At 45.4% G+C, this 19,138-nt stretch overlaps 1 protein-coding gene across 1 annotated transcript; it reads left to right on the top strand.

Annotated features, from left to right (window-relative positions):
• The first annotated feature begins 1,316 nt into the window (after positions 1-1,316).
• cplx4c (complexin 4c) lies at positions 1,317-8,940 on the top strand. The gene is made up of 3 exons (XM_088621742.1): positions 1,317-3,836; positions 6,784-6,871; positions 7,407-8,940. The coding sequence occupies exons 1-3, from the start codon at positions 3,658-3,660 to the stop codon at positions 7,629-7,631; spliced, it is 492 nt and encodes a 163-aa protein (XP_088477868.1). The 5' UTR covers positions 1,317-3,657; the 3' UTR covers positions 7,632-8,940.
• The last annotated feature ends 10,198 nt before the right edge of the window (positions 8,941-19,138 follow it).

Raw genomic sequence — 19,138 nt, 5'->3', positions numbered from 1 at the left:
GACAGACTCGCAGGCAGGCAGCGGGCTCAGAGCTGAGGCAGTGGGGTAGAGAGGCAGCGTGGAGGAGTGAGATTAGAGTTGATTACATCTGATGGAGAAAGGCAATTATTTCTCTGAAAAGTCAGCAAAAATTAGGTCTGATAATTGTCTAAAAAATCTTGAAACATTCCTGTATGGGATAAAATCTATCTAAAGCAGAAATCCTGATTGTCCTTTATGATTGACCCAACCCAGATGACTTGTTGCTTTTGAATTGTAGTTCTGGGCCTTTTCCGAAGCAGCTGTCAGCTGTTTATAACGTCTTAAGCCCGGTTTTTAGCTTTTCCCCATGGGAGCAGGCACAGATGGAATCCTCAGCCCTGTGCTGTGGTGTGGCAGGACAGGACCCAGGAGAACCAGCCTAGGATTTGTCCCGTGTTTCTAATGCTCCTAACTGAATAAACTACAATATTTAAAAAAAAAAATTAAACTAAAAACAAGAAGTGTCCAACATATTAAAAGGATTTAAGACAAACATTTGTTTTCTTCGGGGTAAAAGATGTTATGTGTTTTTGCACAGGGAGCAGGCTGATTGCTAAGGGTAGGAAAAGGTAAAAAATTCTCTCTGCATTTCCTCCTTGGCCAGGGCAGCCAGTGGTCTCACGCTGCAGATCTGTTATTTCATTGGGTAATGCCTTGTCCCGTTCTGAATTGGTAAACAGGTACTTTTTTGTTATCCCATGTTTAAAATAGAGCTTTTGACTCTTTTGATTTTTTTTTTAATTTTCCCATGTTTATATCACGTTTGCAGTCACAAACAAGATGTGGCTAGCGTGCACATCTACACGCTATGTAAAAAACAGAACACCATCCAGCCATTTTCTAAGAGCTTCATCCAACATGGGGTCATGGGGGCAATGGGAAGAAATGAGCATAAGGTGGGATACAACCTGCATGGGACACCTGTCCACCACAGGACATCACTCTCACACCAGGGCCAATTCTTCCCAGAAACCAATTAAACTACTGCCATATTTCCCCAAATTTCCCCATTGGCCTTTACCAATCATGGCCTCCTAATAATCCCCATCTATGAATTGGCTACATTACTCTGCTCTCCTCCCCACTGAGAGCTGATGTGTGGTGAGCGTTCTGGCGCACTATGGCTGCCGTCGCATCATCCAGGTGGATGCTGCACATTGGTGGTGGTGGAGGGGAGTCCCCATTACCTGTAAAGCGCTTTGAGTGGAGTGTCCAGAAAAGCGCTATATAAGTGTAAGCAATTATTATTATTATTATATCTTTGGACTATGGGACGAAACTGGAACGCCCTGAAAAAGCCCGTGCAAACATGCAGAAACACACTCGACGCAGACAGCACCCCAGGTCTGGAATTGAACTCAGTAGGTTTTGTAATTCCACAGCACGTAGCTGAGAGAAGTGTGCATTGACTGTAGTTAACTTCTGATCACAGCGCTGAAGGGAATAGCATCATAATCAAATAAGGACACGGGCAGGGTCTGCGGTTTTCTAAATGCCTTCTACTGTAAGTGCCGAATGAAAGTATCGGTGTTCTTGTCCCTTTGCATGAACTTGGCTGCTTGATTTAATCATAGGCTTAAGATTCACTCACAGCTGCTGAAGACTCCTTCCCTTTCGGTTCGAGGAGTCAGGTGGGTCTCGGCACCGCAGAACTCTGCATGTAGGACCTGCTGAATTGTGATCGGGGGTCCTGGCGTGAACTTCATTTCTAAGGAGAAAAGAGCGACTGGGGGGGAAAAAAAAGTGAAACAACGGCAGAGTTTTCTTTCAACCAAAAGATTAATAAGCAGGTAGAGCAGGGAAACCAGCAGCCTGTAGCGTGTGGAGCTGCTGAAACCTGCGCTTAAGCTTTTGTGACCCAGATGTCTGACTAACCCTGCTTCACATTGCTCTCCCACAATCTCCTTACTGCACAGCAACTTAATGCCCAGGCTGGCGGCAGGTGATTGCGGGATACAGGAGGAGTGGAAGAGGTCTGCAAGCCTCCAGGTTATTTATGGAAAAGGTGGAACAGTGGTCCATCATGCCAAAATACAGAGGCACTCACGCAGAAGCATGCCATCAGAGACCGCTTTGTTGCCAGGTCCTCTCCATGTGTTGTAACTTCAGCATGAAAATAATGGCTGGTGGATGTTGTATATCGTGTATTTCATCAAGGACAGAGGGGATTTCCAGCTGAAGCTCTAATTCTGCAGGCCTTCCAGGAACTCCGCCTGCTCCGGATTCCCGACTCATGGATCGCTGAGTGTTGAAAGTAAGTGAGCCAGCTGTGTCAGGGAAGTTGCCTGGAAGGAGCAGGCGGGGACACTTGGCCCGTTCCTACGTTTAACTCCATTCCAGCACTGACCCCTCTGCCAAGTCTGTATTACACCCATTATTGGCCGCTAATTAAATGAGAGCAGTTATCTGACTTATATAATCCAGGCTTATACAATTAAAACGCAGGCTGTTCTTTTGACACCCGCTAATCTGCTCTGCTTTTTTTCATTTGATCCCCTTCTACCTGGTTTTACAGCGAGTCTGGGAGCAAGGAGTGCAGGCTGGCATTGGAGTGTCCTAGATTGCAGTTAATGCTCGCGCCCTTCCTTTGGAATTTATCCCAGAGTCTTTCCTGTCTCGATGGTACCCTGTCTCCAGCGGTTTGTCCTGGAGAGAAGTGATCCCAGTTTTAAATACACTTAGCACGCTGCTTTAAATTAACAGCAGATGTTCAAATCTCTCCTGGAATCTGTAAAACTCATGCAAAGTTCAGAACAGCTGACAGAACTAAATTTTGGACACTCACAGACGAGGTTCACATTTCTAATTGCCCACCTTTCCAAAAGGCAAAAAGACTCATTCCAACAATTTCGGAGGTGAGATGTGAGGACAGGCAAAAAGATCTTGATCACCTCGATAGCCTTACAAGACATCTGATTGAGATCTTCAAAACTGTGAAGGAAACCAGTAAGGTAGATCCCAGTCATTACTTCAAGTACAGTGAACATTATGCAGGCATGTAGCTGATGACTGGGTGAAAGACAGTTCCTCACTGATACTTGCTCGCTCTGAGTTATTAATGCAAAGCAGTACACAGTGGGGTCTGTAAATTCAAGTCTAGGCTTGGTGCTACGATCAATTCACTCGCTGTGTTGGAAAACGGCGATCAAAGATATTGTGGAGTGGCCTGCTCTCCTCATCATCTTTTGAAGAAACTTTTCTGTTTCAAAGAAACAGCCTTCCTCGTTCACACGGGCCATCAGCCCCACTCCTGCCTTGCTGGGACCTTGGGCCAAGGTGAATCCAGCCCAGCTGACGAGGGCTGCTTCTAATGAGTTAAGCTCTTTAGCTCCTCTGCTCCCAGCGAAATGCACTGACACCCGGATCCATGAACACTGGGACAGAGCGCAGTGCAGCAGACTGAGTAACCGACTCTACTGCTCCTTCCAGACCCACACGCACGCGCACACTTAGGTACCAACAGGGAGTCGGAGTCCGTTCTTTCACCAGTTTCACTATCCGCCAACTCGTCCCGTCTCCAGCCCTCCTCCTCTTCCTCCTCCTTCCTCTCCTTCTCCGTGCAACAGCATCTTCGCCCCCCCCCCCCCCCGGGACCCCCATCCTCAGCCCCAGCCCCTCGGCGCGCGGTCGGGCGCCATGTCGTTCCTGCTGAAGACGATGGTGGGGAGCCCGATGAAGAACCTGAGCGGAGGAGGAGGAGGAGGAGGGGGGGAGGAGGAGAAGAAGGTGGAGGGAGATGGGAAGGAGACGGCCGAGTCCAAGGGGATGACCCGGGAGGAGTTCGAGGAGTACCAGAGGCAGCTGGTGGAGGAGAAGTGAGTCTCTTGGCGTTTCTACTCTTCTCGGTCTGTGCAAACCTGAGCTGTAGCCCTGGGAGAATCAGGGTGTGTGTGTGTGTGTGTGATTCTCCTGGAATAGGGAGGTGATCAGACACTTTGACTCAACCAAAACACACGTTTCCAAAAATCAGACCTCTTCCCCCTTGCTTGATTTCAATCTGTTTTCGATAGTTTGATAGCTAAATAGCAATTGCCCTGTTCTTGAATTTTGCATCGTGCATTTAAAGCATTCTCCAAAATGCTTTTTTTTTATCATGCTATCTTCTTTCCATTTTTTTTCCTGAAGCTGGGAATAATACAGTGCAAACTCAATTTGGGGGGGGGTTTAGAGTAGGGTGATTATTAGACCTCAAAACCTTCATGTTCTTCAATCCAGGAGGTGAGTAGAAAAGGGGTCTGCAGTGTGTTTTTGTTGGTTTTCATTCTGTTCAGGAATGTGAGAAGCAGAAAATGTTTGATCTGATTACATCAGAGCCATATCTTTCACAGAAAAAGAACTTTTCCTTTTTTGTTTGAAAAATGGAAGTTGAATGGATCCTGGAACTGTACAGAAGTCATAGATTTTGGAAACAAATTGCAGATGAAATGTGCTGTGTTCTTACTGGTTTGGAATCTAACATGAAGCAAGGATACATGGCAGACAGATTCACTCTGCTAGCACGATTAATAAGCTTCTCATTTCACATCACATTTCTTAGACTGAACTATTAAAAAGGCAAATTCTAACTACTGATTTTAGTAAAAATGCTAGAAACATGTTAATAGTCCTTCTTCACATATACATGCAGTACTATCTGCAGTTTCTATTTTTCATAGAGTTTTGTTCAGAAATAATTTAAATAGTAATATTAATATTTTATTTAGCTGCAGGAATATAAATCAGCAAGCTGGAGTAAATATCTTACATACTGAATCTACACACCCTGTAATTCAGTCAGAAATTTAGAACTCTTTAGACACTTAAAGCCCTGCAGCATGTACAGCAACAAGATATACCAGGAAGCAAGTAACTTGAGAATTACCCAAATCCTGCTGGTTTTTGCTTCTCCTGTTTCTAATGCGTCGCTTATGTAACGTTCAGTGCCATCTGCTGGCCACCTGCTGCAAAAGCAAATTTAACAGTCCCGAGTCATTGTGAAAAAAAGAATTGGTGTTGTCAACTCAGTTTTAGTGCTTAGTGCTGAGAGAATTCTGCCCTTTTCCGTGCAAACTGGGAGTTTGTTGTCAGGCTGGCTGTGATCTTTGCTTCTCGCATGAGAATCAGAAAAAAAGTAACAGCACGTTGTCTCACCGCTGTTTTATCACTCACTGTGTAGGTATTAATAAAGAGCCTTTTCTTATCACATAACATCATGTGTTCTGTTCAGAGTCTGGACTGCTGAGCAATGGACCTCTGGTGCTTTGTCTGTTGCTTAGCAGTGCTGGGGCCCTGGGTTCAATTCTAGACAGAGGGTGGTGTCTGCATGGAGTTAGTATGTTCTCCCCGTGTTTGTGTGGGTTTCCTCCAGGTGCTCCAGTATCCTCCCATAGTCCAGAAACATGCTGGTAGGACAGTTGGCCCTGGGTTGAGTGTGTGTTTGTCTCCGCTGGCCCTGCGATGGACTGATGGCCCATCCAAGGTGAACCCTGCCTTGCACCCACTGCCTGCTGGGATAGGTTCTGGTCTCCCAGCTCCTCCTGAACCTGAATTGGATTAAGCGTTTAGAAAACAGATGTATGGATGGATATTTTGTCTGATTCTACTGATTCGGCGTTGCTTTTGCCCTGCGGCATACTTTGTTGCACAGCTCTTTGATAACGGTTCTTTACAGCATTCCAAAAAGTCGAGGAGACCCTCATAGGAGTGAAAATACCAGTGGCGCTGCTTAAAACAATGCTTTTGAGTATTTTTCTGCAGGACGTTTCAACAGCTGCCAGTAGCGGTCTGCAGGAGTAGTGGTGCTGTGTATGGGAGACGTTAAGTGTTCAAAATTTCTGTTCGGTGTCTCCAGTTTTCCTGTGTCCCTTCTGTAGCCCCACCATCTCTGAATCGTGAATCCGCAGAGACGAGTAGGGTGAGTGTCAGGGGGAGGCAGGCTTACTGTGGAAGTCAGAGGTTTATTTCACCACAGCCCAAATTAGCCTGCTTTACAGGATTAGTGTCTGGGGTGGCTGCTGGATCAGAGAGTGCTGATCCAGAAAGTCTCTTACTCTAAAACTCACCTCTGCACCAGGGTCACCGGTGGTGTTTTTGATGTATTTACTCTTTTGTTAATTAGGACCCGTGCCATGGTTAAAGAGTGAAACCAACCAAAGCTCCTTCCAGTTAGCGATTGGCATCGCTTACACGCTGGGCATAATCCAGCAGGAGTTAGCCATGGGAAAGCACGTGCCACCTCCACCGCGAACATGCAGATGACCTCAGTCAAGGTCATTTGAGAGCTTTCTTTGGGAAATTCTGATCTCAGGGTATTTGATTATTTGGACTTGAATTTCTGAATATTGTTTTTGACCCAATTATCTCCAAGTCTAGCGGGCAGTGTAGAGCTGTAGGTAAGTCTCTGCATTCATTAATGCAGATGAGCTGTGGGTTCGAGTCCCCACTATGGACGCTGCTGTTGCAACTAGAGGGAGGTGCTTAACCCCAGTGGCTCCTGTCCACCCAGCTGTAGGAATGGGGACCAGTGTTTGCTGGGGTAGGGGTCTGTGACGAACTGGGCCACTGGGCCCAATGGATCACATTCTTCAGCTTCAATTACAAATAATTTTGTGTTTTCTTTTGATCTCATTAAGCTCTTCCAGGGCAGAAGTTGATATTGTAGGCACCCTTTTTAGCAAAAAATGTAACATACATTCTGCACTCCTGAAGGCAAAGTCTTTCCATGGTGTGTGCAGGTTGTCATGGGAGACAAACAGTGACACAGCCTGGATTCTATCCCTGCAGGATTGAGAGAGACAAGCAGTTTGCCCAGAAGAAGGCAGAGAGAGCCAGCCTCAGAATGCACATGAGAGGGAAGTACAGGCTGCCTCAGGTAAGAGCCTCACCAGCCTGCTGCCTAGTGACTGTCCAGAAATGTGCATTGGTGCTGTGTCTGGGAGACGTCAAGTGTTCAAAATGTCAATTTTATGTCCTCAGTTTTCCTGTGTTCCTTCTGTAGCCTCACCATCTTTTTTGATTGGGCTGTTCTGCCCATCTAGCGCATTTGTGAGTTAGTTACTCATTGATCCAAGGATCCCATCCCGTCCCTAGCCTCCATAACATGGTCATGTTCCATACTCCCACAACGCTTGGTGTAAAGATGTTCCTCGTCCAGTTGTTTCTTGAAAGAAGCCAGGGTATCGGCATCACCATCATGGCTGGATGACTTGTTCCATACTCCCACGGCCCTCAACGTCCACAACCTTTCTTTCTTTCTCCATCTCCCTACCTTCTCTTTCTCTTTCCGCTGTCTCGTTAAGTGCTTGCCCCGTGTCTCTCTTGGCGGCTGTGCTGTCCTCCTGCCTGTTCGTCCGGTACATGGGCCCCTCTGCACCTCCCTGCTCAGACTCTCTCCCTGTCACCCCCAGAGCGAGAAGGACGACGCTCAGGTCCAGATAGTTGGGGGGGACGTGGATCTCCCCGAGGACCTGGCCAAGATGGTGGAGCAGGATGAAGAGGAAGAGGAGGCCAACGACTCGCTGCTGGGCAAGATCCAGAACATGGAGCTGGACTTTGACGTCATCAAAACCAAAGCCCAGGCCACCATGACGGAGATGAAGCAGGTGGCCGAGGAGAAGTGTGCTGTCATGTGATCACAGGGTGCCCCCACCACTTTGACCCCCCCCCACCCCCTTTCCCTAACTCTCCCCCCACACAGCAGCAGGAATATTCCCAGCCTCCTGCTGGGCAGGCTCCACCTCAGCCTTTCCCTGTGCTGATGTTGCTCGTGCTTCACAAGGCTCCATGGGACATCGTGGGGATTTCCATCTCTTATTCAAAAACAGTCCGGAGAAGAGGGGTTTAAATATTGGCAGGCACCATTTATAGCAGGAGATGTAACATACTGTAATGAACGGCTGACACACAGGTGGTACGAGCCGGTTGCAGCGCGCCCCCTACTCTCCTGTGCCTAACAGCTCAGCCGGCAATACCCTTGTAGAGCAACGCCGGAGACCTGCGTTCGATCCTGAGGCGGGGGACGTACTGCAGGGGCAGAAACTCCCAAGAACCCGAACACATTCTGCACTCCTGAATGCAAAGGCTTTCAATGGTGCGTGCAGGTTGTCCTGTCAGACAAACGGTGTTCCCTGTTCAATGCTTAAAAACCCCAGTTACCACAGCTCTTTTTCCAGTCATTCCTGCACACCCAAGCACCCTCCTTGATTCACTGCATCCTGCGTTCTGAGTTCAAGGCGCAGTGAATAAACAGACAGGACTGTTCATTTGTAAGTCCTTGTTGCTTTCTCAGCTTTTGGCAGATGTGGCTCACCTCCGTGAGGACGTTTTTTGCTTAAATGCAGACAGCAGACTCTGTCAGTCCTGAGAACGAGGAAGAAAACCTGGAGGACAAAGAACCTGGTTTTACTGGTGTTCATGCCAGGGCAGGGGGGCACCAGGAGGCTTCCCAGAATGCAAAGTGGAGGTTATCTGACAGGAAGAATATTTTTAAAAGATAGATATAGCGATTGCATTTTTATGACGCCTCTTGCATGGTACCATTTGTCAGGGGCTTTGTGCTCTAACCAGGTATTTAGCACGTTTTATATGTCTGAAACACATTTATCTGTTGCTTTACTGCAAAAGATGTTTTAAACGGAAATATCTGTTACTGTGAACGATGAAAAAAATATTCATGGCCTTTTTTTAGTTTTATGAAGCCTTAGGCTTTGAGCATTTTGTTAACCTGTATTTTACTGGTCAGAAATAATTCAGATGGTGTCTTGTCATCTTTTTTTGAGGGAATGATCTTTTTGTTTCATTAGAATTATTTTTCTACTTATTGGAAGGAGTAAAGTCAGCAGTGCTTACTTGGGGGAGAGTAGATTAGGTTGTGCATGATGAGAATCAACAGCTGTATAAACACTGAGACATCTCTGTAAATTATAAAGTTATAAATACATATATTTTTGTTGAAACTGGTGTTTTTTAACAGAGAGAGAAAATGAACTATTGAAAAGTCTTACCTCATTATTCTGGTTTTTAATGCAGAACGATTCCATTTCTCACACAAGGGATGTAATCTTGCCGAGACCTTCAGTGGGAGATTAACTGAATCTACTTTGAAACGTGTGTGGGTAGATGGCAAACACCAAATACAACAAACTGCAATGTGAAGTGATTAGTCATCCATCTGTTTTCTAACCGATTCATCCAATTCAGGGTCACAGGGGAGCTGGAGCCTATCCTGGCAATAAACAGTCTCAAGACCTTACCGCAATGCTGGGAGAACATGCAAACTCCTCACAGATCCCACCCCAGTTCCAGAACTGAGCGCATGGCCAGAGCTGTGAAGCTGCAATGCTACCCACTGTGCCACCGTGGCACCTGCAGTTAGTCATTCTCCACAAAAGTATAAGATTATGGGTTGGTGTTATTCACTGCAAATGGATATCTCGTATTCACAAATCTCTTTTTCATGTGGTGCACCGCGGCTGGGTTTGGATGGATTGTACACACATTCATACGGTAAAATGCTGGTTCGTGCTATTGTGTATTTTCCATTGGATATGTGCTTCATGATCATGAGACCTTGATTCATCTGACTACATAAATGGTGATTCAAAATAATCCATTTTTGACAGTACCTTGTTTTGCATGAGGCTTTACTCTACTTTAGTGTAGCGGTACACCACCACTGTCAGCAGGGGGCAGCAGAAGAAGCCAGTGACCTCACACAGACTTGACAAGGACACTGTGGTTGATGTTGGATAAAGCCTTTACCACCCCAGTCCTGAACCCCCCCAGCACTTGGTATAGGATTTTTTTTTGTCTGGGCAGACTTGATGAAGGAGTTTAGTGGGCAAAACTCATTTGCTAGTTTCTTTCTCTGTCTTTTTCCCTCTTGTAATTGCCTAATCAAACTTTCTTGTACGAGGTACAGTACAGCTAATCCTCATAGCCCGTGCAACAACCTGCAAGCTTGCTTGTTATTGTAATGGCACAAGGACATTAACTTGAATATATAATATCGTAGACTGCAGACATGGCTTGAAAATGCAGTGCTAAAATAGCAATAAAAGCCCAGGGGAAAAATACAGAACTTTTAGGGAGGATGATATCCCACATTGCATCTGTGCAGCGCGTACACAAACAGAGACTCGGCTCAGGGCTTTGCAGAGTGGGTAGCAAACCACTCTTTAATCTGAGCTGGGAGAGAGATTAAAGCAAGGCCTCCTGGAATTATGATTTCGTTTCTTGCGTGTTTTCTTCTGATTTCCCACTCGGTAATCCCCCCCCTCTCAGGACCGCAGTAATCCAGTGACATAAGGAGAGGTCAGAAGGAAGCAATCAGACAATGACGACGAAAATGAAACGTACAGTCTGTTGCCATGCCCCCCACTTGCTCAGGGAAGATTTCTGATGGCTGAACCTTCTGGATCTCCTGGGTCTGGTTTGGGGGTGAGTGTGGCCCCTGTGACCTGTGTGAACCCCTAACCCGGGCTGTTTGTAACCATCCAGCCGAAACTACAGCAGGTCATGTGTGAAAAGTAAGTCAGACTGATGGGGTTTTCGATGCTACAAGGCTGACAAAAAATTAAATTCTATTCAGAACAACAATGCACAACTCAAAGGCACATTGTTTTTATTTCAGTAATGCTATAAATAAATTACTTACAATAGTTATGGCACTTTCTGTGTGTTATTATATTCTGACTTGGTTCAGAGCTCGGAGATTTCAATAATGAACAGATCTAAGGTAACGACAGGTGTACAATGGCTCAGAGACCCCAGAACTGTGGGCATGCTGGGCTGATTGCTTGTAATGTGAGCTCTGTTAACATTGCACAGAAACATACCAACCCTGAGTTTGTGTGTCTTTAAAATACGGGATTTCTGGATACTATGATGTACAATCACACCATAAACATGCTTGTTGGATAATATTACATTCCAATGGGTCTGCCTATCCCTGAAAAAAGGAATAGATCATGCATAAAAATAAGAATAATTCTATTTGCTACAGGAAAAAAAAACTCCTTAACACCTCAATGTGTAAATCCTGATCACTTCTGTCCTGATCAATCCCTGTCGGTGTCAGAAGTGGTTTTTGATTTTGCAAATAACGCAACGTGACTCCCTATGATGTGAGACAGAAAGGTGTCTGTCATGGGAAAGCACAGGAAAAGCATGACAGTTGACATCAGGAGATGCCTCACAGCACTGCACACAGCTTTTAGACCCGAAGTGGGCTGGCTGATGCTTTTCTCCAGCTCCTAAACCATTGATTCAGTAAAACAGGGTTCCCAGTCCAGGTCTTCGGGTACCCACAAACCTGCTGGCTGCTGGCCTGCTGCTTCCACCCGAACACTTAATTAAATAATGAAACCCTTTATAGATCTCAAAATAGGTTTAATTTGAACTCTTTATTCATTTGCAGTTTCTAAACATGTCGGAGGCAGCATTTTAACTTCCTTCCCATTTTAACTTAAGTAATATAAAATCTCAAACCTTAATAGTAAATAAATAGAACTTGCTCAAGTCCTAACTGAGTAATTTTGCTGGTTCAGTTAAGGATTATTTTTAGTAAAGAGCTCAGCTGTAATGAAAACCAGCACGCGTGGGGGTTCCCAAGAAGCAGAGCTGGGAACCCCTCATAGAAAGACAGTCATGTACGTCCACTGGGTTGTACATGAGAGTGGGCACCTCTGTCTTCATGAGTCTTTTTCTCTCATCAGGCCCAAGACTGTGAGGAAGGTGTTCCCCTGTCCTGTAATAGAATATTCGGTGAGAAAATCAGACATTACTTAAGAACAAGACACTGACACACAGGGGCATCAGAGGACAGGAAGAGAGGCAGGAGATGGAAGGGGAGGTCAAGGGTGGGGGCGGGGTTAATCTGCAGGAAATGCGGCTCAGAGGAAGTGAGGAAGCGGGAAGAGGTGGGGGAGGTGGAGAGGGGAGGGTGTTTGATTGACAGTCGTGGCGACTAATCAGGCGGATTAAGTGCCAAAGTACGTCAGCGTTTCCTAGGGATTCATCTTCCCTAATGAAGTTAAGAGTATCGGATTAAGTGATAAGGAAAGAGACTTTTTCCAATTACTCTCTGGCCCAAGCAAGCAAGGAAAGAAGGCAATCAGGGGGAACCTTCAGAATGATTTGTAGCCCAGTAACATTGTACTTGTAAATGCAAAATCTCATTTGGTATTTGTGCTGGGGGTGCCATGTGTCAGATGAGAAACTACAACACATTCGAACACATACAACATACAACAGGAAACACCCCTCCTCTCGTTCGGAACCTCTCTCGTTGTCTGTCAGGTATTCACTGCTGTGAGGAATCCAGACCCAGGAATGCTTGTAAGCGCTACTCACTTATTTATTTGATTAAGTGCATTTGTAATTCTCCCGGAGTTGCCTAATTGAATTTGCAGGATGACAAGATTACAATAAGAATCTGTTTTATCTCCCACCCTGATCGAGGTGACAAAGTAACCAGCACCAGCCATTAAAAGTAAGAAGCAGAAGGTAAGAAAGTAAGAATTAGAAAGTAAAAAGACAGACAGGAGCCCAGCACTGATACTCACTCCACATAAAGGAATGACATTGTCAACCACAGATACGCAATACTTAGAGCTATGTTTTGTTTTATTGAGAAATATTCATTAATTCCGCTGTGCCCCTGGGATTGAATTGGCATCGTTTTGTGAAACACATTGTCAAGTTGAGCAACAGGTGCAGACTTTACAGATCCTTTGTTATTTTTTGTTTAGAAGAATCTTTAAAAGGCCTTTCAGTCTCAGCATATTACCATATATCTTGCACTTATATTTGTTCTCATTTTATTTTACATTTAGTTACTTAATAATGTTTATGATAGAGCCAGGAAGTGAGGAAGTGCAGAGCCCAGTCATTCATGATTCGGAGACTGGTGAAATAGATCAATGCAATTCCACAGAATGTCTTCCATATTGGAGCCCAACCACTAAACAGACCAGCGCTCTCTCACTGAGCTACTGAGCACGCTGCAGTCCAGCACACCCACACTGAGCTACTGAACACACTGCAGCCCAGCACACCCACACTGAGCCAATGAACACACTGCAGTCCAGCATACCAACACTGAGCTACTGAACACACTGCAGTCCAACATACCAACACTGAGCTACTGAACACACTGCAGTCCAACATACCAACACTGAGCTACTGAACACACTGCAGTCCAGCATACCAACACTTACCTACTGAACACACTGCAGCCTAGCACACCGACAGTGAGCTACTGAACACGCTGCAGTGCAGCACACTGACACTGAGCTACTGAACACACTGCAGCCCAGCACACCTACACTGAGCTACTGAACACACTGCAGCCTAGCACACCGACACTGAGCTACTGAACACACTGCAGCCCAGCACACTGCCAGTGAGCTACCGAACACATCGCAGCATAGCACACCGACACTGAGCTACTGAACACACTTCAAACCCAATCTCTCACATTGTTCCACTGAGCACACTACAGCCCAGCACACTAAGCACTGAGCATAAAAACACTGGCCCATTAAAAGCATTTCCAGTATCGCCAGAACTGACAGAAGTGTCTTTTATTTGACGAATGGCTGTTTGACACATCCTGAACTGGGGTCAGAGGTACAGTAGCATGTGATTAAGGGGCTGCTTGGACAGATGACTTCACGTCACACACCACATTGATAAAAGCTGCTGGGGAGTGCAATGATGAAGAGAAAAACAATGCCTATGTATTAAATAGTACCATGGTGGCTATTTCTACAATATCAAAACAAAGGGAAAAAAATCACATGAACTAGAAGGCCAGACCTTATGATTAAGAGTTCCTTATGATCATTAAAACAAACCCTTTAATTATCCTGCTTAATACCCCAAACATCATTAACATGTTTCGGGCAGGGTGTGGAGGCTGGGGGGGGGTTATGAGGTCCTTGCTGCTTCTTAATCTCCCCGCTGTTCACTTATTACAGCAGCTGTGAGGAACGGCTCTCCTGCGCGCTCCGCAATGGGTCACGGTGCATCGCTGAGCTCACTGTCAGTCTCCTTCCCTCCTTTAGAAATTAAAAGGGTGAATCAGCTGAAATTTGTGGCAAGTTCCCAAGATCCTCTCGGAATTCACTAATCTGCTCAGCTATTTAAGCCATTCTGCAGTTCGCCCGGCAAAACAGCATATTATTCCAATTGCTACTACTGTTACACTTTTACAGGGATTAGCTTGTTTTGTTCCTGAATTAGGAGGTATTATTTGGTAATGGTAATACAGACAATAAGATGGGGATTTAATGCAGTGGCAGTCAAATAATGAATGTTTGATTTCTTTTCATGGCACTCTGTTACATCCATTGTCAATTAAGCAATTGATGAACTGATAATGAATGGAATGGCTAGTTATACCTAGAGCAAGAATGAATTGGAAACCTGTGTGCTTGCCCCTCTGCTGTTGGGTCAGTTGCTTGGGAGCGCTGGAGTGGGAGGGGCTGTGGGGCTGGATGGGGGGGCGTGGCCTTGTGCTTGTGGGCGTGGTTAGCTGGGGGTAAGGGCTGTCTGGGGAGAGAGTAAGGAGTGCTGATGGGAGACCTGGAGACTCTTCTGGCCCACTCACCAAGAACGATGAGTTTAGGCAAAGCAAGAGGGTGAGATGGTAAAACAGCAGTGAACATCCATGATAAGCAACCTAACAAAGTGTCCTGATCTAGGAGTGAGGCAGGGCCCCACCCCCACTTCTTCCTCCCTCTGCTTCTCTCCCTCCAACCCCCTCTTCTCAGTAAGCTGACACAGCGCCTTCAAACGTTAGCCTCTTTGTCCCTAATAGGATCAGAGGGGCTTAAGCTGTCATCTGATAAATCTAAGCAGCTTGATAGCTACGCTGCACCTACTTAACCAATTTGCTCTCAATTAGGATAATGAGGAAACAAGCAAAGAAGTACAGCCTTAATATATTAACGTGATGAAATGATTATAAACCCCAACCAGCTTGTTTGCTTGCTGAAGGCAAAATCAATTTGCCATCAGCTTGTGCTCCTGAAAGGCAATTATATTCCTTCATTAAGTGGCTGCTTGAGTTAAGGAGGTTAGGGTTATGATTTGCTGAATGTTTACATGTAGAGCTGTCTAACTCTGGGTCTGGTTCACTCTCTCTCTGAGTCTGCTGTTCCTACCCTGATGCTGTGGGCCTGTTGCAAGGTCTTTCCACAGGGATTAAACGTCCTGAAGTACTTTCTAAAAGTTTCCTCCTGCATACTAACACACACTAGTGCTTAAGCTCAGCAGAGGTAGCTAATTCCAGGAAAGCCATGTTCTGGAGACAATTAGCCCCCAGTGCTAGACCTGGAGGGTTGCTGTGCCTGTAGGTTTTCAGTCTAATTGCACTCTTAACAACCCAAGTCAGCTCATCATTGCTTTAAATGGTCAGGTTTAACAGCATCTCCCAGGACTCTGACTGACTGACCCTGCTAGACCAAAATCAGGGATGCCTGCTGTAGATACACAATTAGCATCATTATTATTTCACTTCAGTTCAAATATTGCTTCTGCAATATTTAATTCAATTCAATGTATTTTTATATAGCGCCTTTCACAACAAGGTTGCCCCAAGGCGCTTAACAATGCAATTGACGATACATTCTGTCAATAACAACACATTTCAAATTTAGTGGACTAATACAGTAGGTCTCATAACATTTGCTTTCAGCATGTAATAAATCAAGCTGTTGTTTGGAGCATTTTTATGTAGATTTGAATGTAAATCTACATAATGATAAAATTGTAATTACCTGTTCTTTTCAACGATTCACAAACTTGGACGTATGGTTTCCATTCTCTGTGTTTTATCACAGGAAGGCTGATTTGGGGAGCTGCAGTTCCAGTGGCGGCCAGGAGAGTCCTCTCTGTCTGGAGTTTTATAAATACCTTTCCTGTCAGCAGAGTCTGACGAAACCGTGTTTGGGGAAAAGTCCTGGTAAGTCACCTTCTGCCTCTGAGAAATCCCACTCGGATCCACAGCCCCCATCCAAAATTCCACACCCCGAGACATTTGGGATTTGAAGCACCCTGTTCAAAATATCTCTGGTGGTAATTAGTAATGAAGTGGTAATTACATTTTTGTGAGACTGGATACTGTAGGTACTGCCTGGTGACTTAATGATGCCTGGTTAGAGGAGTCACTTCACTAAGACAATTACCAATTAACAGTCACAATTAAACAAGCCATGTCCATAGCATGCCCAGAGTGGGAGGAGACCTGTGGTCTCAGCATCACTGTAAGGGCTGTAGTTTGAGAAGGCTCTTCTCTATTAAGTAAGCCCCGAATTCAAATCGCATACATTGCATTTTTGTAATAAAGAGGTTAAAGGGATTTTAAAGGCTGCTCACTGTTCATCAATCAACAAGAAATTATTTACCCACGCCTTAGACAATCCCCCATCTGGCCTTTTTGTATTGGAAAATACAAACGAGGTGGAGTAGTGCTTAACATTTTTGCCTCACAGCACTGGGGCCCTGAGTTCAATTCCGGAGCTGGGGTACCATCTGTGTGGAGTTTGCATGTTCTCCCCATATTCACTTGGTTTCCCACTCACAGTCCAAAGACATGCTGGCAGGTTCATTGGTTTCTGGCAAAACTGGCCCTGATGTGTGTGTGTGTGTGTGTGTGTGTGTGTGTGTGTGTGTGTGTGTGTGTGTGTGTGTGTGTGTGTGCCCTGTGACGGACTGCAGTGATGCCCATGCTACAGCCCACCTTTTGCCCGTTGCTTGCTTAGAGAGGCTCTGGCTCAACCATGGCCCTGAATTGGACAAAGGTGTTAGAAAATGGATCAGTGGCCAGAATACTTTAACGTAAATTTAAATAAATCTACACTTCAAATAATTAACCCTATATGGCCATGCATATTCACAGTGTGCAGCTTTTACAATCCCTAGACCTTCTTTCTCCTTATGAACTCCATTGGCTCATCTGATGTGAAATTCTTAGAAAATATGGTCCTGTTTAGGAGGGAGAGCTGCCAGCTCACACTTCTCCATCCTTCAGCCTCTGGAATCGGCCACATGAATTAGCTCTCGGGCGGACAGACACGAGCCTGCCTTCTGATTGCTGTGTGGTGACTGGACCGAAAGTGAGGTCCACTGTCACCTTGGAGGGGGGGTGGGCAGAGTCAGGGTCAGCTGGGATTTAACCTCTCCCCTTTCACCCCTGCCTGGGGTCACTGGTGCATTCAGTGTAGAGGCCACAGCAGGAGCCCAGACGTCAGTGTCAGGTCATATCTTTCCATGGAACAATAAACTGAAACAAAAACAGGTGAAAACAGGTTTCCAAATGAGAGGAGGCCATTCAGCCCAGTTGCCTATCTAGTTGTAAGTAGCTTATTGATACCTACAGAAGATTTTGTGTTTTATTACGGCTCTAAGGGTTGCCCTCTGTAAAGTGGTAACAATTTTATAACAGATCTGACGGGCTGTATAAAGAGGTCGTTAAATCTCTTCAATGTAGAAAGAAATGCAACCAATAGCAAGTTTATTTCGACATCAAATTTTGCATTTTGTGTTGCAATACTTGATAATAGATACCAGTAATGATTAGTACTGAAGGTGCTCTTTGTAAATTTCATGTGGAATTCATTTGGGATCATTGCAGAAGGTTATGTGAGTACACCGTTCCCGGGAATCACAGAGGTTTACGTCATTATACTTGCGAATGTCTGGAAGAGCCAGAGCTCCAAACCCACTAAAGACTGGATCCAGCATTCATGTCACAGACTGTACACTGTACACCCATCCCATGGGAAGACTGATTCACCTATATCTGTATTGCCGCGCTCATTTTTTAGCCCATGTGGGATTGACCAATCTCCTCCTCCGTCACAGGGTAAGAGCTGCCCTGCGGGGCACACTCTTCCATGCCTGTGTTATTGACCTTTCCTTTTTTAAAATTTCTCCATTGCGGGGATTCGGGTAGGAGCCGTCAGAGCTTCTTAAACTTATCTTTAGATTTCATTGAGGTCAGAGGAAATCTCCCGAGAACTCCTTAGCCTCTTTAAGGGTAGAGTTGATCTCTGTGACAGTTAGCTCTCTCAGCTCAGCCAAGATTTCAGCGCGTCCCACTGGGCTGTGCAGGCAGAATCTTAAAGGCACAGCCCTCTGACGCACGGGGAGAGGAAGAGACGGGGTGGGGATGGAGAACTGCAGGTCCTAATTTTTAAACATCTTGCAAGACACCAGTCTTGCACATGACTTGCTTCACTGTGTGTAGCAAATTAAATGTCAGTTAACTTTTTCGGGACACTACTTTAACCAGTAGTGGTGGCAAGAGAATCACCCAAGTGTTCTGGCTAAATTCCACCCTGGGATTAAACAGTCTGGCCTCCCCAGATTCCCCCTTAAGTCAGTTCAGCGAGTTGGTTCGATCCCAACGAATGTGATAGAGGCTCAAATGTATGAGAGCTCATGTGGTATCACTCTCTCCTAACTGAGAGGTATCCTGATTGTAAGGCTGAGGCTGACCACCCCCCCCCCCACACACACACACACACACTTTCAAGAGGAATGAGCCAGGGAGCTGCTGCAAGGGTGTGGAATTGGTCATGGAGGGGTGCGCGGAAAATGTACAAAGGGAAGTCCGGGAGGCGAGATTATAAATACGTAGGAGAGGGGAAGTGGAAGAGATTAGCATCTAACCTTCCTCCAGAAGTTCTGTTATAACCCACCTTATAAATTATAACTATCATTTCTTACTTCTCCACCTCATCTGCTGTGTAGTGGGGATGCAACTGCACAATATCTGCCCTTCATGGTATACAGTATATGGGATGCAAAGCAAAATCCATCCAACCACAAATGCTCAGCCCAGTGCAAGTACTAAGACTACAAGTACTGATAATAAAATACAAAGAATGCTACTTCTACAACTAATAATAATACAATACAAGGAATGCTACTTCTAAGACTACAACTTCTTAGTTAATATATTAAGAACACTTAGTAGTTTATTATGGCATTATTAAACAAAACTTGCATTTAATTGCAGACAATTTTCTTTGATCCAGACTTCCCAGGGGGAATCCAGCTTTGTGTATTTGCACCTGAAATTTTTAAGAACTGGTCCAGACTCGCAGACCATCGCCTACATCGTTTAGTG

Source organism: Lepisosteus platostomus, chromosome 27 (genome assembly GCF_059453375.1).
Source record: "Lepisosteus platostomus isolate fLepPlt1 chromosome 27, fLepPlt1.hap1, whole genome shotgun sequence".
NCBI classification, from domain to species: domain Eukaryota; kingdom Metazoa; phylum Chordata; class Actinopteri; order Semionotiformes; family Lepisosteidae; genus Lepisosteus; species Lepisosteus platostomus.
Note: the sequence above shows the minus strand (reverse complement) of the source record. Positions and strands in the feature narration are given on the sequence as shown.